This window comes from Cygnus atratus, chromosome 3, assembly GCF_013377495.2.
Source record: "Cygnus atratus isolate AKBS03 ecotype Queensland, Australia chromosome 3, CAtr_DNAZoo_HiC_assembly, whole genome shotgun sequence".
In the NCBI taxonomy this organism is placed as follows: domain Eukaryota; kingdom Metazoa; phylum Chordata; class Aves; order Anseriformes; family Anatidae; genus Cygnus; species Cygnus atratus.
Genome location: NC_066364.1, coordinates 64,457,526 through 64,480,957, shown reverse-complemented (window position 1 = coordinate 64,480,957; position 23,432 = coordinate 64,457,526). Strand labels below are relative to the sequence as shown.

Below are 23,432 nucleotides of genomic sequence, written 5' to 3'. Positions count from 1 at the left end.
ATAGTATTTCAGGAAAATCAAGACAACGGCTATCTGCAACATATTCTTCTAAACATTTGCTGTTTATTACACCTTGTTTGCCACACTACTTGGACTGGCTACTTGCAGCAAAGTTGCTTTCAAAAGCAACAATAAGGGTTGACTACTGCAATTGCAATGCTCGTTGCAAAAAAATTAATTTGCTAAGAAATGTCAACTCACGTTAGGTAACGTGTCTAGCTACACAACAGCTTTTCAGACACATTTATAAAAGGTTATTTTACCTCTTTCATTACAGTATTCAAATTATAAATAACCAACCTAAGAAAGAACTACGGAGTGGGTGAAAAATACTTGATTTACAAAACTGTGCAATATCAAGGCACTATATTTAACCATCAGGATAAGGGAGAGAAGAGAAATGGATATATTCTGTACAAACTCAAATAATTTAATAGAAGAATCTAATCAAATTAAATCTGTAGGATTCTGCTGATGTGCTGAATACATTCAAAATATATGAAACTTTTTGTTCGGTGACAGCTTATAAGAAAAATATAGTTTTTTAATTTAAATACATTTCTAGTGTAATGGAAGTTTGCAACAGTTGCCATGTCACTCATGACAAAACAGACATTACTAATGCATCGTTTAAGGAATAAATTCATTTCAGAAATTCAGAAAGAATGACAGAATTTCTGGTTCTTGTTACAGTAATATCTGAATAACCCCCACCGTACATGACTGGCAACTCTATCAGTTAGCAGTTCCCTTCTTGATACAGATGCAAACTTAAAGATGTTTCCACAATGAAAGTTCCTCAGTTTTGTTAAGACAGCTTCAGTCCTTGAATGTTTTGTTTCAGATTGAGCAACTCTTTTTCTTGCCTTGTTTTCTCCAGTTTGAAGGCCAGCTTGTTGGCTTTCTTCTCCATTCTGCGTTCCTGTGCATATGAATAATTACAAATGTACAAAATAGAAAACACTGTAATTAATGGTTCCAGATCATGAGAACAGCAGCCACCTGGCCAACGATTTTATTTATGGCGTTATTTATTGGTAGTCAGATTAATCTGTATACCTCCAGAATTATCATCTTTAATTTGCTGAAGTTTCTAATATGCTGACAATTTCTGGTCCTAGATAAAACTAGTTTATCAATGTGGCCAATCCCATTTCCCATGTGTCTTTTGGAGATTTTTCATTTTCTGTTATATGAAACGTTACTAGTGTTTTCTTTGCTTCCCTAAATAATAGTGACATAAAAGGTCTCCTTCCAAAGCTACCTACGTAATAGTGGCCACAGTAACAGACCCCAAATTTCCATATAGGAAATTAGGATGGCAGAATTGTAACATTAGCTTTCTCTCTAGTTTTTTTGTTTGATCTTCTTTTGGAAAAAAGCAATAATTAGCCCTTCTGACCAGGAAATTTTACACATTAATTTCTAGACAAAAAAACAAAGGGGGTTTAAGGTTTGTAAAACAGAATTCTGAAGGTATAACACGTTTTCATAGGGTTTATTTAAAATAGGGCATACCTTTCGCTCCTCTTTTATTGCCTGTTTCCTGGCTTTGCGCTCCTCTTTGCTTTCGTTTTTGGAACGAGGCTGTGTTGATGCTCTTGGCAGGTCACTGTCATTAATCATTTGCATACGCTCAATCTGCTTAGCCGTGAGACCCTTCTGAGGCAAGACATGTAGAGGAATTCCAGTCTTCTGGGAAATCTTTATTGGTTTGGGCTAAAATAGAGAGTGCATATGCATTAATGACCCCCAGCTTTCTCTCCAGGAAGTGTAGACTGCACTGCCTTATCTGCACAGAATAAGATTAGATTCAGATTTGACAGTAATAAACATAGTACGAGGAACCTTGTATATTCTTCCCTCAGAAAGATGCACATTAATCTCAAAGTAAGAAATCATACACACCTGTAAGCAGAACTTGTACCAGGGAACCAAAAAAAGTTTTCTCCCTTTATTTAAATATTACTGAAAAAGGACTTAAACAGGCATTTAATATTTTCTTTATAGGGTTTCAAGAGAAAGGTTTCCTTTAAAAATCACACAGCTAGGACATCAAGCTGTGCTCTACTTCTGATGGGGAGCTTCTGGAAGGCCAAAGAACTAGAGTACATTGTTTCAAATTGTAAAATGGAAATAGAAACCTATTTTCAAGAAAAAAAACTAATATGTGGTTTTAAGAAATAAATTACATAAAGTCGTATCACAGAGAGCGACAACTTACCTTCTTGTTAAGATTCTGCTTAGTTATTACAGAAATTCTGAACTTCTAGTGATATAATTGCCTAGGTCTTAGTCAGATTTCCCTCTAATATATTTTTGATGTTTTATATATATCCAAACCCTTCTTCAGTGAAGAAGTAATACCAGAGGCCAATACCCTCCCCAACCTGTTTTTCTGCCTTCTTTTAAAAAGAGACATCCACTGAGAAAGCAATCATTTTTGTCTCAAGTTTTCCCAAGCCACATTGTTACCTTGAATAAATTTAATGATTTTACCTTTGATGGCTCCATAATAAGCTTCGGATGATTATATAAGTTTGAATATGTACCTAGGTCACACACACAAAAAAAGTAGCAATGAAGAAATTAGACAAACATATTATGAACTGTAGTACTAGTTAGTCTTTGAAGGCATGAAGTTGCAAGAATTCAGTAATCTACATAAAAGCAATAGTTTTATTTAGCAAGAATTCTTGCTGCTGTGCTCCAGAAGCATATACTATTTTACCTCCAAAATTTGTTAGAAAAATTCCCAAATCACCTATCATTTACTTTGAAATCCTAGGAACAAATAAGAGAACTCCAAAATACTTACTCAAAATGGATTCACAATCCCACTTTTCTTTTGGTTCTTCAATAACTAGAGTTACTATTTCTTCTTTTTCTTCCTCACTTTCTTCATTTGCAGGAGAGTCTAAATCTTCACAGGGTTCAAGAGAATCCAATTTCACACAACTTTGAAGAATTCCAGAGAAAAACAGAGGCAAAAGAAAAAAAATGACCAAATTAATTTGACATTGGGAAGAAAAAAAAAGGTTCACCTTTTCTTGAAAATGCCTAATTACGTAAAACCAGTCTTCCCTTAGTAAAACCCCAAGCCAAAAGCGAGCTATTCCTAATACAACTTGCAACAAAAATAAGCATCTCCAATACAAACTAAAACATGAGGCAAGAGACAGATGACAAAGTAATTACTCCTGCGTATCAAAAGCATCTGGCACAGAATATTTGTGACTGGAGGGAGGGCAGAGGATATACTTTATAGCTTGTAAGCACTGCAGTGCTAGAGGTAATCATGTACTCCACTAGTGACCAGTCGTACTTCACTACAAGGGACACATTACCTTTCACTCTCAATCAGGGAGCGCAAGGCTGATATGTGAACATTTAGACATTTAGCTCTGAGATAATATCGCTTGTTTTTAAGAGAAAGTGCATATACTGTGGAAATTCAGTACATCGGCATGGGGCTGCTTGGCTATGCTCCAGCTGCACGAGTAACAGTCACCTTTGAGTTTATAATCATGTAACTAGGTACACAGTGGAATCAGCTGCATACCAGCACTGAAAGGATATACTTAGCTACAGAGTCTGTTAAGTTTCTCCTTATAACTTAAAGTTTGTTTTTAAGTTACACTAAAAAGGGAAGAGTGCCTTTAGACATTACTTATACTAGACGTAATAAAATTATACAAAAGGAGCATAATGTCATATAAACCAACAAAATGTCTCCACTTAATTTCATCATCTACTAACTTCAGACTGATATTCAGCGACAAAAAAAAAAGGGATACTACTCAAATGAAAATGTTTTATTGTGGGATGCAACCTTCAAGTCCCTGCACAGGAAATAACATACCCAAGTTTTCAGCACAAAGCTCCTATTACATAACTATGTATGCAGAGCAGTACTTCTGGGATTACGTACTTCTTTGCTTTCTCTTTGTAGTAATCATTCAAGACTTCCTGCAACCGAGTGTTGTCCGTGTTAATATAGCCTTCTAATTCCACATTATCCAAGGCTCCAATTTCATCTTCATCAAACTGTTCAAAAAACTAAAATAAAGAAGTGGATATCTTTAATTAGACCACACTCATCATTCAACTTGTTGGTAACTTAAACAGTTAAACGTTTCTTTGTATTTGCCCCTTTTTCCTCTCCCCTCTCTCTTGCTGAACAACTACAAAACACATCTGTGGTAGGATTTCCTTCTTACTGATGATATTCTTTCATCATGGGAGTAACAAAGTTACTGCAAGATAATGTATATTTTTGAAAGATAACAGTCAGCTTCTGCAAAATGGTTCTTATTTTGATTCATTATCAATTGGTACATTAAAAAGCCTGTCACTGCTCAGAAAGAAAAGTTACACCCTATTTCCCCTGCTCTGACATCATTTCTTGAATGTATACTTGGCACAGTGGGGAGAATGGGTGAAAGAAGTGAATCTGCACCAGAAACTCATCATTTACTGTGTGGAATGGAGCCTCTCAGAGAGAAGTGTAACTACAACTGTGAACGCCGATTATAGTCGCCAGAATAATTTAACTATATCAATGTTAGACCTTTTAATACTCAGTTAACACTGCAACCTATTTAACACAAGCCACTTACCGCACACAATATTAAATGCGGAGTATCTGCAGGTAACAGCTGTTTGAGGCCCCACCTACCAAAGGCAGGAAGAATTTGCACAGGCGTACAGGACACCACCGTATGGGACAAACCAAAGAAACGTTTAGCACCCTTATGTTTAACAGTTACATTCCTGAGCTGCTTTACCTTCTCAAATCTGTCATCCAACAGGGTTAACTGCTCATTCCTTCTCATTACTGAAGAAGTCATAGAATATTCTGTGAAACGACTCCTGGTTTCTTCTTGCATAAAAAGAAATTCTTTTCCCTGTCCATTAACCCCATCATCTGATAAAGGACCTTCTGAATCATAATCTTCATCATTACAACAACTATCCTTTTCATCACTGTCATCGTCCACATCTTCCCATTCATCGTCATCCTCAGCATCTGATCCCCTAAAGGAGAAGTATGAAACAGCTTTAGAATAATACACGGACCTTTCCACAACTCTGCCCAATGTTAAGTTATCTGATACAATTTGTCAACAACAGATTTAAGTTTTGAGAGGCAACGGTTTAAAAACTGATTATTCTCAAGCCAGTAAAAGAAAAAAAAAAAACTAGCAATGAAAGTGTTGCCACAGTCAGCATAATACTACTTTTGCCTGAAAAATAAAAATGTTTCTGATAACTGTTAGATCACACATCTGTACACTGAGAGTAAGGTTATGTTTATGTTCTACTAAGTATGTCAAAGCGGAAAAAAATAATAGAACTAGTAAAATTTATCACTGCTCATAAAATGTTAAAGATACCAAAATAGAAACAATATGCAGTGGAATATCACTTGAAACACTTCTAAAGGTCCTGGAAATACCAGTACTAATATTGATCAAGACTAACAGAAGTACTTTAAATGTGACAGATAGTATTGTTTTTATATACAGTTCAGGAAACCTATGATATACATCACATATGTAAACAACTACTTACAGTGTGTGAGCTCAAGGTCTCAAGGTCTCTTATCTTGGCTACCATGTGAAATTTTGATTTTTTAAGCTACTACCCACACAGTACATGGAAATACATTATTCCTTTGACTTATATGTATTCAATTTGAAATCTGAAAGCACTCTTGCTTCCTACAACACAACCACAAGAAATACCAAATAGTATCGTTCCTATTCACTTGTGACACAAACAGTTTTACGAAGCTGCACCTTTTCTTTAGTTCATTTGCTTGTAGAACAAAATCATCTTCCAGAATATTTTCTGGATTGTCAAAGTCAAAATCATCGTCAAGAGCTGCAACAATATCAGGGTCAAAATCCAGCCGTGGTCCTAGAAAGTTAAAAAGAAAAAGATGTAAGTATATAAGTTGCTGTGATATCATGAAGCTACCTTCCTGTATGAACAGCAATCCAAATAGATTGTTAATTTGCACTAGGAAAAGATTAAACTTAAGAGTCAAAATAACAAAACATTTGTAGATTTTATTCAAATTGCTAGGCAAATCACCACCCTCTTGTCAATTCTCCTCATTCAGAAATGTCTTAACCTTCCAAAAATGTATTTTTAATAGAGGTTACTTATAGGAGAAAAAATATCCAAATTAAGAGTACCGTATGACCAGTATATAACTGACAGTGTGGAACTGCCAACCCTAGTTGGCTCCTCCCCTCTGAAATCCCTTACTTTACAAAAGGTCAGAAAGCGTTTCTCTACTGCAATTAACAGAAATGTCTCTAGCACCCTGCTGTAAAGACAGAGAGAACAATCACAATTAATTACAAAGAAATAAGATAGCTCAAAAGTGAACGTTCAGTACAAACATACATTCATAAAAAGCACACTTTAAGCCTGTAACACTGAAATTATAATAATGAAGCAAAGGAAACACCTTTCAGAATTTAAAAAGGGGAATTTTGAGTAAAAATCCAGTTCTGCACATGCATTCAAACAGATTGAGCAATAAATCAACAGCATTATGTACAGAGCATTGTTAGAACTATAAGACATTTCCCTGTTCATATCTGCTACATAATCGTAATAACTCATGGCTTTTTTCTCCTCTAAGCAATGCTGAGAAGCTAATTAGTATTGCCTCAGAGAAATAGGTCTCAAAGGGAAACGCAGATCTCCTATAGATTATTCTTTATGTCTACTCATCAGTCAGTTCTAAAACAAGACTAGTAACACTGTAATCAAAGCCATAATCACCAAGTAGTACCTAGATGGCAACTCATGCTATAGAAAGGTAAAAGACTTAACAATACCTGAAACAGGAGCAGCTTTATTTAGTAAGCCCACATCCTCTTCAAATTCTGTGGCAAATACTGAGGAAGGCAACTTAATAGATGGAGCCTTAAAACAAAAAACAAACAAACAGAATCCATACCACAATACACTTGCTCTCAGCTGAGCTCAACAACACGCAGATAATCATGTGACCAAAAGAAACTCTGTGAGCGCTACTTAAATATTACGACAAGCACTACTGTATTGGTGTCAAATTTTCAAAGTTATGCACTGAAAGCTAGGTAAAGTGTTGGCAGTATTCGTTACCATATCAATATTCTCTAGGTACTGAGATGTATCTCTGAAGCTTTTTGAGGAATAGAAGGCACAACGAAGTTTTTAATTTTCTTTAGGAGAACATTAACATACATTTGAAATTACCACTTTATTGAAAGGCTTGCTAACGTGCACCTTTAAAGTAACTTTAAAATCTTATGCAGTGTCACCAAACTGGACCTGAAAGGTACTTCCGACTAAGAACATCAGTTTGGACTAAAATTACAGTATTTTGTTAGACCAAACTCCCTCAATTAAAAGCGACTGACTGGCAACTGCGTACTTTATTGCTTAAAAGGACATTTCCCATTCCAACATTACCCAGTTATGCCAGCAATAGAAAACTTCATTCATATCCTCTCTGGGTTTAGATACACTCCACTTAAAAAAAAAAAATACCAGGTTATATTAGCAGTACCCCATATTCCTAACTCCCAGAACATTCAAAAGCTTTAAGATTCTTCAGAACAAATGCCAACCCCAGAGCAACACAATTTGTTCAACCAAATACGTCTGTAAGAGGTCAATACTCCATCAAGAAAAGCTTATCACGAGTACATAAGATATTTTAACACCGTGGTAGCAACAGACCTGGCTTGTCAACTTTTATTTTTACTTGTAGGAAAGTCTGACTGTGGATCAAGAGCATCCTTCATATACAGACCACAGCCACTATAACACCTGTTGAATATGACTAATTTGTCTACAGGCTGCTACTCTAAACAGTACAAAAATAAGATGATTAGTAGCAAAGTACAACTTACTGCAATTCGTTGAATTTCATCCTCTATGTGACCCTCACTTGTGATGATAATTCTGCTTTGCTGTCCACGCACAGAAGGGACAAGCTCCGAGGGACCAGAGGCTTCTTTCAGATGCTGCAAATAGTCATAGTCATCATCGAAGAAGACTCCATACTTCCGCTGCTCTTCTCTCCTCTGCTCATCATGACCCTTAGAATTGGAAGAAAAAATGCAATTAGTTATTTAATTCCATGTAAAACTTATTAGCAAAAAGGAAAGCAATGCATTCATTGACAATGCCTGAACTACCCGAACCAACCAATCAAAAACAAACAAACAAACAAAAGACCACAACAACCAGCCTAATTCCTCCGTGCTGAAAACAGCTTGCAGAAAAAAAAAAAAAATCAAAAGAGGCAGGAATAAAATTAGGCTTAAGGTATGGGTGAAGGTACATTGAAAAGGAAAACCCTGATTAAAAGAGCACTGGTTATGTTCACTTACACAAAAAAAATGCATTAGGAGTAAGAACTAGAGTTCTCTGAATTGGATCCAAGTGAACTTGGATCCAATTATGCTGACTCCACAGCAGTTCTTAGAGTCACCTCTCTGCTCATTATCCTAATGCACTGTAAATGAGAATGCTGTAACCATCTGCTTCAGCAGTTGGATGCTGTCTGAGCAGGAACTTAAAGAACTTCTTCCATAAGCAGCAAAACTAACAAAGCCTGTTTTTTCCAGGCTGGGCTGGTCAATCTTTGTAGATACGAATATATTTTAAAACAGAAATAAAGCAGTGTCAGTTAGTCCTCCTTAACCCATCAGACAGTAACTCACAACTATCCAATCCCTGCAACATCTCCTTCTTTTTAATGAGCTGGACTAAACAATATCTCCTTTCAGGCTACGGGTTTGAATTGTACGATTGTGTAGCACTTTTCCCTCCTGCAGCACTTCTTATCTGAACGAACCCCAACGTTAAAAGCAAACGTTTACTTTCTGGGCAGGCAGCAGAACTCTCTGTGGCGCGGTATCATCAGCAGCGAGCGGGTCCCTCTGACTCCTGTGCACTAGGTGAAACGTTACAGCTTTCTTCTTCTCTATGAAGGGCTTCTTCTTCTTGTGAGGCTGCAGGAGGACATTTGGTTAATCACCGGTAAAACATGCAAGATAAGCACGGCCCCCTCAGCGCTGCCGCGGGCCCGAGGCTCCCCCCGGCCGGGCCGTTGGGGGGCCGTTGGGGGGCGGCGCGCGCCCCCCCCCCGCCCGGCGCTCACCATGGCGGCCCGGCCCCGGCCCCCTCACGCTCACGCGGACCCAGCCTCAGCACGGCCGAGCGGCGGCCTCCGGTTTGGCACCGACCACCGGCCGAAAGGGGGGGGACCCGATACGGTGCCACTGGGGAAAAGGTGTGATTTTCCCTCAAGTAACAACAACGACAAGCTTTCTCGGAACAAAATTGATATTTAAATTGAGAGTGAGCTCCTTAAACGCATAAAGGGCACGTGGCCAATCTCCACAGACACACCCTCCCCAGCTCCCCCCCCCCCCCCAGTTAGCGGGGAGTGGTTCCGCCCGCGGGCGGGCCGCAATGGCGGATGGCGGTGGGGCGGGCCAACGGGCCAGGCGCAAGCGCAGTCGCGGGAGGGCGGTGGCGGAGGAAGGGGCCAGAGCGGGCTGTCGAGGGGGCGTGGCTATCCGCCACAGGGGCGTGGCGATCCACAGAGGGGGCGTGGCGATCTACCGAGGGGCGTGGCTTATCGATCGGGCCCCGCCCCCCGCCGCACCTATTCGGAGCGGTGCGGAGCAGTGCGGGGCGGTGCGGAGCCCCGTGCCCCGGCGGGGCTGGGGGGGCTCGGTGTGCACGGGGCGGGGGGGTTGTTTCCCGTGGGGGGGGGGGCGCCCGCTTGGGGACGGCCGAGCTCTGCTGTGCTAAGGCAAAAAAATAAACAAATAAAAAATAAAAAGTGAACAAAAAGCCCTGCCCCTCCCCTCCCGTCTCAGCTTCCCCAGCCCGTGGGGGGCAGCGGGGTGCTGGCAGCCATCCCCAAGGCCCCTCAGGAACCGTGGTGTGTCCCGAACCTGGCCCAGGGACACGGCAGCTTTCACTCTCAGCTCTGTTGCTCACCATGTGTGCCACAAGCACAAGTTAAAGTTACCTCTCTGGTATTTTAGGCCTCAGGGTTTTCTGCCCTACCTCGTAACCCCGCGCTGTGTCTCCTGCCTGCACGCGCCTCCCACAAGCGCGTGGGGGAAGGCACTGTGCTGCGTGCTGCGTTCAAAACAATAGGCCCCCTTATCACGAGAGGCTGATAGTGTATGTCAACAGCGATATATCTGGAGATTAGTTTTAAAACTGAGAGATTAGGAGTTACAAACAGCATACGGGCTCCTTTGCTGATCCCTAAGGCTGAGTCACCTCGTTCCAATGGGCTTCGGATTTATCAAAACCCCAAATTTAATACCTTTTGTACGTGAAATTTGCGTGAGGGTGTCTCTCAGATGGCGACTCCACCTACGTGTCTGTTTTCACCAAAGCCCTACAAGGCCATATATCCCCCTGCACACTGCCAGGCACCTCTGCTCAGGCACCTTGCAGGCTCAACACATCAAAAAGCACCTCACTGCAGAGGCACTACTGCCCAAAAAGCACTGTGCTGGAAGTCCGCCTTTATCGTTATCAACAATTTGCCTTCCATGTCAGAAAATCCATGCTAGTAATTTTTCTCTTAGTTCTTGCAAAGCAAAAGGTATTACGAAGTAATTACAGAGTGAAAGTTGCCATCCATCGCTTTGAAGGCCTGGCAGGCAGGCTGCAGGCTAGGCCAGCCCTCAGCTCTGCAGAGCAGACTTGTCTGGATGCTGTAGGTGGGATTGTGGTGCTGACCTGATGTCAATGAAGTTATTCCACTCAGATTGCTGATAAATTAACATCTGAAGCTGGGAGCATAAATTAGGCCTCTGAACCACCAAGCTACAACCCTAACTTTGTATTTTTGACATATCTCCACTTTGAATGCAACTCTGCAGGAGTACACCACCAACAACAGAGCTACCAGATATGATCGAAGGACTCCCAAAGTTTTAGGGAAGGTTTCAGGAACTTTTTTTCATTTCATTTCCATGCAGAGTGACTTTTAATTCAATCTCTGGAGATTGCTTCCCAGCAAGAAACTGCTTTCTGAATTTAACTCCATTACACATACCCATGTGCTTGCCAGAAGATTCAAGAACAGAAATGTTTTCTGTAAAGATTTTCTGAACAATTTTATTGAGGTAATTTTCTTCATTTTATATTTACTTATATTCATTCATATATATCTGTAAGTCAGAGCTAAACACTTGTCTAAGGCACTTGGAACTGTGCACAGCAGAGTATCCTACAGTACTGTACAACTAGGCAGCACGCATTTTTTTGCTTGTGAAATAAAAACACCATAAAAGAAGCATAGTCTGTATAAAAAAAAGATAGTACATATTCTATTTTTCAGATAACAATATTGGAATATATGTGTGTGTGTGTATGTGTTTATAGGTACATACTACCATACAGATAAAACCTCAAGAAGCAGCTATGATTTGTAACATTTCCAGTTATTTACATTCACAAATATCCATACACCTGTGTAAAATGCAATATCAGACCAGCTACTTCTTTAGAGTTACCAATCACTTTAGGTCAAACAGCTAAAATACAAGTAAATGCATTAATTTTATAATTGTTATTTAAAATACTGCATAAGCTGAAAAGTTTGGGAGTATTGATTCCCCATAGCCTCCCATCTTTTGAAAGTCATTGAACATGTGGAAAGTACATTTCAAAAGGCCAGCAATTCTAATTTGCTAACATTTCATGTACATTTTTTATAGTCATCAATAACTATCAAGCGTGATGGGCAGGGGGGGAATCATGTCAGGAATTTTGTTTGCTTTATTTTACTTGTAAATGGGAACATCTAATGAAGCTCAAGCACATTACTTTGAGCATAGTTAGTTTCTATTTTTAATCATATTAATAAAAACATTAAAGAACTGTCCCGATGCCTGTTGGTAGGTGACACTCTCCATTACATGCTGCAAAATAATAGTTCCAATGAATTCCCGTGAAAAGGCAGTACGACCAAAATTTCATCTCAGGCAATTGTAGCCACAATCCTGCTCACAGTAAATTCAGCACGTAGAAACCTCCTGGCTTTACCAGACCCTCCAAAGACCCTGCTGGAGCTGACCCACCAGTGCCTGCGGTGGATGGGTCGCCCAGCCCTCGGACCGGCGTCACCTCTGAGAGGTGCCCTCGCAGACTGGAGTGAGAGTTGAGTGCACAAGGATGCTCAGTACTGAGCAGTGCCCTGGGCCTGGCCGTCAGCTGCAGCTCTGCCACAGAAAACAGAGATTCTTGAAAGCCCCTTTTTTAAGGTAAAGGTGGGTCTATGAAACATGGCATATTAATACTGCTTTACAGAGTAAAGCATTTGGACGTGATGGTCTTTGTAGGTCCTTTCCAACTGAACTATTCTATTCTATTCTATTCTATTCTATTCTATTCTATTCTATTCTTCGAGCAATTGCTGTATAAAAAACTGGAAGGGGACATAAACTTGAGCCACCTCCACACCCTTCCCACCCCAAATCATCCAGATGCCCGTTGAGACAATCCATTGACATCTTTTAGTTTTGTTTAAAATCATACCAGCTAAAATAATTGTCCAAAACACAGTATTTCTTTAATTCCAAAATTTATACAAGTTTACAAATCAATATACCACCACACAAAGTAGTGAAAGGAAGAGAAGATGTTTAGAAACATTTTACTATAACAATGCTCAAATGTGGTTAAATTTGACATAGTATTGCAAGACTTTTTATATAAAGAATTAATGATTGAACAAGGAGATACAGAGAATACCATTAATTTCTTTGTTCCTATCCAATGCAATATTTAGCTTCTAGAAAACAATGAAATATTGGTGAAATGGCATATCTAGTTCGTATGAGCTCTATTTCCATTAAAATCCTGAAACAAGATGGGAACACTGACAAAATGAAACAAGACCTTATTAATCATTAAAGTTAATAAATAGAAACCTGTCAAAACATTACAGTGAAATATGTTTTTACTCTGTTCCTCCCTTTTTCTATATAGATACACTTCCATACTTTTTCCAGGTGCCTGTTAAACAGAAACTTTGATGTGTTCTGGGGAATTTACATTTCTTTTTATTTGACCCTTGAAATATTTTAGTATCAACCTAATAAAAACTTTCAGAATTGCTTTTATTTTTGTTGTCCATCAAAAGCTAGGTCCCAGCAGTGAGTATTGCACTGAGCTTTGTACAATAAAAATACAGATAGCAACACTAATGGAGCTAAATGTGAGAGCTCCTAAAGGCAGGAGGCAAGTTTATTCTGTTTTTTCACCCTGAGTACATCTTTATTTTAGTTCACAGCAGTGGCACAGGTCTTAACTCCATGAGATACAAATGAAAAATGATGATGTGAAAGCAGTAAATATCGCAGTCCTGGTATACCTGGCAACTTAATGCACAAATGTAGGCTTCGAGCTTGGTTTACGTTACGATGAAAGCATTAGCATGCACATGAGGAGAAGGGCTCACGCTCTTGTCCCTACTTTGGACACCAGCAGTGCTCAGACAGGGGGTCCTTGGGGTGCAGGCTGTGGGGCACCCAGGCTGCCATGGCCCAGCCTGGCCTGATTAAACACGATGTTTTAATCATCTGTTCTGTGATGATACAAAACTGGGGCTCAGGCCGTATTTATAACCAGGCAGAGAGCTGCCCAAAGTACCGCCCCACAGCAAGGAGCAGGCAGAGCTGTAGGAAAATGATAAATCCAGCAACTAAATGCAGCCTTGCAGACCTGCAAGTGGCTGTGAATACATTCAGTGATTTGGAAGAGTCACAGCTCCTGGTCCTACATCATTTCAAACCACTGCTTGAAATAGATTTTAGCTTAAATAATTACTGGCATTTAGCTTTTTTTTTTTTTTTTTTCCCTACTTTTTGACTCTGCACATTTATCGCATTTCAAGGGACTTCAAATACTGTATTTTTCATTTGAAAGAACAGATTTCAACTATAAGGACTAACTATAAGGACTTTCATGCTACCTGAAAGTAGACAGACATCCTAGAACCATTTCAATTGGTCTTGTGAAGAACAAATTAGGATTTGCCTAAGCATCCATTCCCCTACACCTACAGCTGCAATGCACAATCATGCCAATAAACATGACCCAGGGGGTGGGTTCAGAAACCACAGTTTCTGGTCACTCGTTTTCTCTTGCGTGGGTGCAGACATCTGAGTTCACATCTGACTTTGTGGAACATAGGTATGTGCGTAAGGTTTCTCACATGTTTTGGATGACATTTAAATGAACCGTCCAATCACATAAAAATTAACATGTTGATCTCTTTTAGCCAGCTCGACGGTACTACTTGTTGCATGAGAAGTGCTGTTTTTTTCTTTGCCCTTTCTACATCTTCTAATTTTTTTCCACGAGGATTGCTCACTCAGGAGTTTCTCAGAACTTGTCCCGATTTTTCCTGCTGACTGGCATGCAGCATCATGGAGAGTTAGTTACATCACATATTCTTTCCAACAGGCTGTTGTAGCAACTTGAAGATGTTTGAAATCAATTCAGAGGACCAGGAGATATAGTAGAAGCTCTGCTTTAGGCAGGTCAATAAGGTAAAGCAAACTTGCTTCATAGTGACATACCAAAATCTCACTTTTATTGCATGGGTAACACTTTACAGCTGTTGCTGTCCTGCCAGTTGATACTTAGAATATAAAAATAATATGTACAATTCTAAGCCTGTGCATGAGTACAATACACAATGGATAGTTTATAGTTCTGATTCTGCATATATACTACATTTTTACATAAGTCCCAATAAAGGCAACTCTTTTTGTCCAGTTACATACATTTGCTTAAGTAGTTGGATGAACCACGGGCCAAAGAATGCATCTGATTATCATGGAAGTATTAAGAAATTACATGAGAAATAAAGGATAACTCAGCATCTCCAGCCAGGCCAGTACCCTGCCTGTAGCAATGGCTTGTAGTGAATACTTTTTTTTTTTTTTAAAAAAAAAAAAGAAACCAGGAGGAGGATAGCCTAAGTGATGCCTCACCTATGTATCCTCATGCCTTATGGCAAAACACAGCTTGAGAATGCCTGTGCCAGAAGTTGTATCCTCATCGCTGTGTCTTAGTTCTGAAATGAGAAGGCAGCATGTTTCTTGCTGTTCGTGTTCCTGGTCTGGTGTGGAGGAATGTCTTCTTGTAACGTCACTTGGTTCACTTCATCCTAGTAGCCTAACAAATGTTAGTTCACTTCTGTAGCCCTTGCGTACCCTGGCATGTCAGTGGAATAGCTATCTTTTGTCAAGTTTATATGGTCTGACCTGACCTTGGCCAAAGCTGTTGGTCTGTGCCCCAGCCATCTTTCTGCCTTGCGTATCTTTGCTACTTCCAAATGTTTGAAAGTGATTAAGGCAGCACTAATGTCTACTTAATTGTTCCAACTTGTTTTCTTTGAAGTATTGTGTTTTATACTTAAAAGTCAACATAGTAGACCTTTATAGGATTTTGGACACACACTTCCAAACTTGGCAACAAAAAAAAGAAGCCTTAAGCAGAAGAATTATTTATTAAGTGCTAGTGTAAGTTTTTAAGTTTGGTCTTCAAATTCTAAAAATAAGAATAAGGATTCTACCAGAATTGCTGACAAACCTTCACTCTAATGGCCTGATCATTTCTGTATAATTTAGTGCCAAAGAATACATTTTCACTGCTTCCTTGATGTCAAAGTGGTGTTTCTATATTTATAAAATGATGGGCCATGCAGAAGCTGAACTCTTTTCTGCAAATGGAATCCTAATGCCTCTTATTGATTCCATTAAAAAAGGAAGGTGCTCGTCCCTCATCTTTGCTACAAGCAAGTAGGTGGCTATTTTATTTGGTTATTGATATTTTTGGATTGTACGTCATTGGATTTTTACTAAGATGTACGCGATCCTAACAGTTATATAAATCTGTTGTGTTTTTTTTAAAGGTTTGTCAAATCATTTAAAAATAATAGGATGCCAGCTGTTGGAAAGCACTCTCCTGTTACTTCAAGTGCTCTTTACTAAAATAATCCACCACATTTATGCAAACCTGATCTTGCTGTAAATATCAGTAAAGAGGGAGATCTAATTAAAGCAACTAAATTGCCTTCCTGCCTTTAGGCTGACATCTAAAACAACAAAATCATCAATTCTATAACGTAAAAACATTCCACATGAATCTACTGCAGGTTCTGAGGTAAGAATCACATCTACACAGACCTTTTATTGCCTGAAAAAGAAATACTTACACTTCATAATTAAAAAACTAAACAGGGCACATAAAAGACAAAAATAAATTGTAATATGTACACACATTAGGAAGGATAAATAGCATATATATTGTAATACTGCATTAAATGTATGTATATGTGAATTCCAGACCCCCCCCCAAATGTTGTGTACATTAATTCAAAGGATAAATAAGTGCTAATATATGACAGAGAATTCCTTAGTGTAAACAACGCCACAGGCTTTTTAATAGGCTTTTGTGCCAACTTACAAAAAGCATGTATTGCCTTTCACACTCCATACCACTTAATTTGAATAGCACTGTCTTCACATACACAATTTCAAGATAGTATAAAAAATTATGGATCTAAGAAGCATTCTTCACACTGAGCAACAACAGGCTGCAGACGCTCTAAGGATTTTCGGTTAGCTTTCATGAGACTGCAGGCTGAAGACACGCTGATTCCCCTGCGAGTCCTTCCTAAAAGCAGTGCAAGGGTTCTCACATGTAAAACATCACATCAGCAATCACTGCTCAAACCTGCCGGTAAGGACTTCTGTGCCCCATTCCAATTCTGAGTTTGGACTCACACTAGCGTGATGTTGAAGCTGCCACTACTGCCTGCCATAGGTGCAGAAGATAACGATCCCTCTGGTTTGAATGACAAATGACAGGTGGAAAGGAGTGTTTCTAAACACGAATCGCTTCATTGCATTCATAGTGTCGCGTGTCCTTTGTCCTTCGAATCCTGTTTACGTATTTCCGAGGATCCAGAGCACATCAACATTAAAAAATGAAAAATATATGACTTGTTCTGTATGAACATTCAATGTATTTTCTTGAAGCATGCTCATCAGGATTTTAAAAAAGACATCTGAGTTATAATAGGACTAATTTCTGGCAACTGTATTTACTGGCACCAGAGAAAATTACAGTTCTTCACTAAGTACTGATGACATGAGGACTTGTGGCTTTCTGTCTTTCTCAGACAGGCTGTGGCCACTAAAAACTACATGCACAGCTGCTCATACTCTCCTTTTTTTTTTTTTCTTTTAAATGATTCCTCCCACTGGCCAAGTGCATCCCTACGCAGTGCCACCCACCCCGCTGCTCTCTGCTGACTGACAAGGGAAGTCTCTCCCCCTGCTCTCCCAGTCCTTCTCATGCTCCCCCCTGAGTTACCCTCAGTCACAATGCCACAAGCTCTGATGAGATCTTGGCCGTAGGCTCTCAAGCGATTGTCTTCTGCTCTTCCTGACTTGTCAAGCTCCGAGGAAAAAGGCCATCAACTTGTCTCTGTGGGCTGGCCACAGGACCATGCTCTGTCTTAGCATCGAGATGTATTTTTGTTAAAACAAACACTTCATATAGGTTCTGCTCCTAGTCAAATCATTTGTTCATTGATAAAGACAAGGGCCACATCCTTCATTAACCTCAGGGCAAGCTGCAAGACACGCTCACGCTCAGTCAAGTTCCAGTGCAATCTCGGGTCTTCAGGACGCAATGATTTCCCCAAAGAAAATTGTTACATGAAACATGGGATGTGGTCGAACAATTATGGACGATGAAACCTGAAATGATAAACCATTCAGAATTATATTTCTGCAACTGACACAGGGCTATGGTGAGGCTCAGGTACTGGCATATGTCTGCCCATACCATAATTACCTGTGCAACCTGCTATAGGGAATCTGCTTTGGCAGGGGGGTTGGACCCGATGATCTCTGGAGGTCCCTTCCAACCCCTACAATTCTGTGATTCTGTGATACTCGAGGCCACACCTCGAGTACGGTATTGACCTTTAGGCCCCTCACTACAAGAAGGACATTGAGGCCCTAGAATGGATCCAGAAAAGGGCTACAAGGCTGGTGACGGGCCTGGAACACAAGTCCTGTGAGGAGCGGCTGGGGGAGCTGGGGGTGTTTGGTCTGGGGAAGAGAAGGCTCAGGGGAGACCTTATTGCACTCTACAACTTCCTGAAGGGAGGTTGTGATGAGGAGGGGGTCGGCCTTTTCTCCCAGATAACTAATGATAGGACTCAAGGAAATGGCCACAAGTTGTGCCTAGGTAGATTTAGATTAGATATCAGGAAAAGCTGTTTCTCTCAGCGTGGTCAGGCGCTGTAACAGCCTGCCCAGGGAGGTGGTGGAGTCACCGTCCCTCGCAGTGTTCAAGAAGCGCCTGGACGAGGAGCTACGAGATATGATTTAGTAGCTTAGTGAGTAGTATTGGTGACAGGAAGACAGTTGATGATCTTGTAGGTCCTTTCGAACCTTATGTTTCTATGATTCACCTGTTACCATGGTCCCTAGCACAGCTTTGCTTGGGTCAACCACCGCTCTTCCAGATACTGCCTTGGCATGGCAGGGTGAACGCAGGCCAAGGGGCAGACTGGACATGGGAGGACACTATGACAACTCGCCTGGTGGTGGTGGGGAAGAGGTTAGCCCCAGGAATTCAAGCCATGCCAAGCCTGCTGGCCTTAGGGCTGGAGAAGAGCTTCCAGTCCGCTTTGTTTACCAGCACAGCCTGAGTCACGTTGCATGTACTATTTGGAGATACTGTCAGTAAATCAGAAAAGCCTTGCTGAGCCATAAAACTTAACTTTCCGTATTTCAATCCTTCTGCCAAATAAGGCTAACATAATATTTAGATTTTTTTTTTAAATAAGAAACAGATTTTATAGCACTGCAGATGCTTTTTTCCTATTTTTGCCAGCTGTGGCAGATAAAGGCCCAAATACACCTTGCCGTTTTTTTTTTTTAGAGTTTTAGATAAGGCATATACATCACTCCAGATTACCTGTATGAAGGACAGAGAGACATGGGTTGCACCAAGGGTGTCACCAATCTTTTCTAGAATAAGTTGGGAGCCTACAGCAACAGCACTTCTAACTTAGCTTAAACAGAGTGAATCCAAGAGGGAGACGAAGGAGGGTGCTGATACCAGGTGCCCAGTGTATCCATTACCAGATTTCTAAATCTGTTTAAATGGTTTTAAAAGTGCGTGTGTCCACAGAGGAGTAAAAGGTGCATCAACTTTAAGACAGAACAGTTAATGATCCACCTACCACAGTGGGTTTATGAAAGTTTTTGACACATTTTCTCCTAATAGATCCAGAAAAAAGAAAACAAGCCCCACATTACCTTGGCAATGTGGTACAGCACAATACAGGGGTGCAGTTTTCAAATACAGGAGATACACACAAAAGCTGACATTCACAAGGATGCAGCTCATCTGCTAAGTGAGGGTACAGTACATTGCAAAAAAGACTTGGCGTTTTTGTATTTGTGTAGAACAACAATATATTGGAGTATATATAGCATTTCCATTAGAAGCACTTTATAAACATCTGCTAATATCCTCTTCCCAAACTTTTGTTTTTCCTGTATTTTTAGAAACTCAGTTTCTTGGATTCTGTTACAAAATAACAGAAGGAATCAATCTAAATTACTAGGAGTAGAAAAACCATTCTGCTGACAGTCATTACAGTAAATCATGAAAAACGAAAAACAGTGGCTTTTCTTTTCCAAGTTTAACATCAAATTTGAACAATTCAAAGATACTGTGAATACTGACTATAATAATAAAGCTTCTTATATTGATTAATTAACTGTATGCTGTAAGACATTTTTGTTTAATAAGCAGCTTTATTTTTGTCTCATTCTATCATAGAATTTCACAAATAAACGTTTGTTAACCTGCTGCCCATGCAAGTTTGAATTATCTCAGTCATCATCCTTCAAAACCTTTTTTTTAAAAAAAAGACTGACTTCTTCTCTGGCTGGAGACTTTTGTCTACAGTTTTCATAAAAAAATCACTTTGTTGTTGCATCAATCCAAATGTAATTGTGAACTACATCACTTTTAATGAGACATCCACGAGGAAACTGAACCTCTTTATGTTCAAAACTGCAACTGACTTAAAACATCTGCATTAATTTAGCTACCTTACTGGGCTTTTCCTAGTGTTACTCTATTTAGAGTTTTGTGCAGTGGCTCCACAACACATCCAGTGAAAATAAAGGGTAGGGAGGGAGCAGGGAGAATCTGATCTCCCTCAGGCTGAAATTCCTCCAGGACCCTACAGAATCATTGCCTATATTTATCACAATCTGGCCATGCCTGTTTTTGACTTTATTTTTCAATGCCCTCCTCAAAAAAAGTTTTCACTTAAAAAAAAATCCCTGAGATTTTTGGTTCAGCTTTCAAGAATCCTACTGTAATCAGTCTCAACTGTTTTCAATTCTAGTGAAAAAGTATCTGATTCTTTTTGTGTGACTCATGCGTATCCATACTTCTGCTCCTATACTGCAATGCAACTCAGAAAATCAAACAACTTCAGCAAGGGGTTGCACTTCATCTCTCTCAGCACACAGAAAGATTTCTATTCCTGCTCATTTTCCTTTTCTCACTTGTGAAGTCTATTTTTTTTAATTAATTCTGCTATAGTTCTGAAGAAGATACACTTCCTACTACTTGAAAAGATAATGACCCCAGAAGCCAAACGAGAATATAGAAATTCATATCTGAAAAGGACGTTTTCTAATTGTCAGAATGTGACACTTCATTAAAACCCTGCCTCTTTTTTCATCTCCTGGCTTAGTTTTGCTCTCTGTGAAACTGGTTTATTTTTTGAAAATTAATTTTTTCATGTTATATCTACACATAAGTGTGTATATATTATTAAATAAAAAATCATGTTTTGGTGAAAAAAGATCAGTAAAGTTGTGAAACCAAGCTCTAAATAAGGAAATGCCAGAAATCACCAAACATCCATCTCTCGTTGTGAATTTTCATTTTGACACTCTCTTTAATTACAGGATTCACACTCACCTGCTAGGATCTTAAGTTTAACTGAAATTGTGAGACCTAGTCTAGGCCAGCTGTATCTGATAACTCTTTGTGGAAGTGAAGACAGTAATACTATGTTTTCAATGCAGGTTGATCCTAACAGCAAGTTCTGCTTGCTGGTGTCAGTTTTCAGCCTTTATAATTTCAAAATTTACGAACAGATGCCATGGGGATGGCAGAAAGCACCTCTCTCCTCCCAGGAATAATTCTGCCAGTTTTTAAGTCCTACTAAAAACTATGGACACTTTAGAGCTCTTTAAACAATAATGCTTCAAACAACATCTTGGTGTTATCCAGTACGTAGAATGAAACAACTCGTGATTAAAACATTACAAGCAGCAAACAAAGAATATCAGAGTCTGCCTTGTTCCACAGAAACTATTGGCAGGAGCCTACGTGACTCATAGGAAGCTCCCCATAATATCGACAGACTTAGGTTCAACACATCATCTAGTTTTCACTTACCAAACGTATCTGCAAAAATGCATACTTCCATGACCAAGGCAGTACTGCCAGAAGACCCTTTTATATGCTTGAGGACTGATAAATTCATCTGGGAGAAAAGCTGAGTCCTTTCAAAGGATTATTGTCTAGATTTCCCAATCTTTCTCCATTTAGCAACTAATCCACTGCAGTCACCTTCACTGCCCTACCAACTTCAGGGACTGCATCAGCAATACTGCGCATCCCACCAGAATCAGTGCTGGGATTCAGCTGGAATTCAAGGAGACTCATGGCAGGAATCTGTTGATGGAACTAATTATGAGACAACTGCAGAGGACCTGAAGAAAAGCAGATGGCAGCTGTCATCTCTCTGACTTATGCAAAAAGATGGATTCACCCACCTGGTAAATTGCCGACTTTCCTCATGTACTTCCATTTCTGTGCTTTTAAATTCATTCAGTTCTTTCCGTATTGCTGCCTAATAAACAATAAATATATATTCAACCATAAGAAACATGAATTGTAAGGAAAGTACAGAGTCTGAGAGGAAGCTAGCCCTACTCTGGTGGCTCTCACACCTTTCTGATCATAAACGTGAATGAATTCTTTCCACTTACAATTATTTGTAGCAGTACCTTACAAAGAAAACCAAAGCATCAAACAACAACAAATAAAGACAAAATATACTGCAGTGGGCAAGCCAACCCCGCACTGCAATATGGCACTTGCTACAGATGAAAAAAGGAGAAGGGAGTCTGTTACCTCAACAGTCACCTGTTGAATATGCATCTACAAGGGCACTGTATCTCCATGCAAAGCCCAAGAGGAGCCAGTGAATCACAGGTCCTGCACGGTAATTGTACGAACAGCAGGATCCTTGTATCTCCCACTGGAGACAGGACTTCAGGGATGCAAGATGAATAGCACTTTTTAAGTGCGAATTAGTCACTTGGCTTGATTAATTTTATGAAAAATTGCATGAAATATTTGGACATTTCAGGCTTGTGTTTTCAGTTGGCAAATACTAAAGAACAGCAGAAATTTAGTGCACTTTACAAATGCCAGTGCTTGTTGCTTACATTAGAAGAACAATAAGCAATTTACTTCATCAGGTAATACATATAATTTCTGAAAAATTCTACTGTATATTAGAAAGGTTTTTGTTTCTATGACAAATGATTTCCTACCTTCACTGCTAAATGAAATGCCAGTTTTTTCTTGCTCCCTCTTTTCTTTCCCCATTTTAAATAAAAACAGTATCATTTCATTAATCCCTAAAGAAATCTCATCTGGCGTGCAAGCCTTTCAATGCAGAACAGACATAGAGCATGATAAAATTACAGCATCACCAGACTGAGGTCTCATAAATGAGAAATTTCATTTTAAGCAGGGTATGGTTCTGTTTAGCCACAGCAGCACACTTACACGAGGCTGCTGCAATAACTAGGAAAGAGAGCGTCATTTCTGAGCACCAAATCAGCAGCAAAACCACCAGAGCTCCAGCTCCATAATATTGTTACAGTACTATCTTCTGCTCCCACTGGAATTAGAAAAACGAATTCCTTGGGAGAAAAGGGCAAAGGAGTTTCCAGGCAACCCAGGGGCTTTGCCTTTCTGCTGAGGCCAACGAACATGGGGATCAGAAGCAGCCATGGTCATCTGGTCATTACAAAATGAACTGAGATTAAAACCCATCACCCTAGAGTAGACAGGAAACTCCCCTGCTTGTTCTAGTGAAGCTTACCCATTTTTTTTGGTAAAATGGACCTCAGTGAAAGTGGAGGTGCTGGGTCCTCTAATCTCCCACAGAGTATATGAGGACTAGAGAGAGTTCAGTACCTCCCAGAACCAACATCTTGAAACAGTTTAGGTAC

General features: G+C 39.8%; 2 protein-coding genes across 4 annotated transcripts in view; both read right to left on the bottom strand.

The window, feature by feature from the left end:
* Nucleotides 1-41: 41 nt before the first annotated feature.
* Nucleotides 42-9,437, bottom strand: LTV1 (LTV1 ribosome biogenesis factor). The gene is made up of 11 exons (XM_035538503.2): nt 9,176-9,437; nt 8,895-9,026; nt 7,920-8,108; nt 6,858-6,945; nt 5,802-5,922; nt 4,788-5,037; nt 3,932-4,059; nt 2,819-2,958; nt 2,500-2,552; nt 1,519-1,719; nt 42-922 (listed from the first exon to the last, which is right to left on the bottom strand). The coding sequence occupies exons 1-11, from the start codon at nt 9,176-9,178 to the stop codon at nt 809-811; spliced, it is 1,419 nt and encodes a 472-aa protein (XP_035394396.1). The 5' UTR covers nt 9,179-9,437; the 3' UTR covers nt 42-808.
* A 6,783-nt stretch (nt 9,438-16,220) lies between these two features.
* The window catches only part of PHACTR2 (phosphatase and actin regulator 2), a 134,060-nt gene continuing 126,848 nt past the window's right edge, over nt 16,221-23,432 (bottom strand). For all 3 annotated transcript variants that reach the window (XM_035538779.2, XM_035538778.2, XM_035538780.2), the window contains 2 exons: nt 21,960-22,036; nt 16,221-17,831 (listed from right to left, as the gene is read on the bottom strand). In XM_035538779.2, the coding sequence (XP_035394672.1) occupies nt 17,816-17,831; nt 21,960-22,036 (93 nt within the window). In that variant the 3' untranslated portion in view covers nt 16,221-17,815. The remainder of the gene's footprint in view (nt 17,832-21,959; nt 22,037-23,432) is intronic.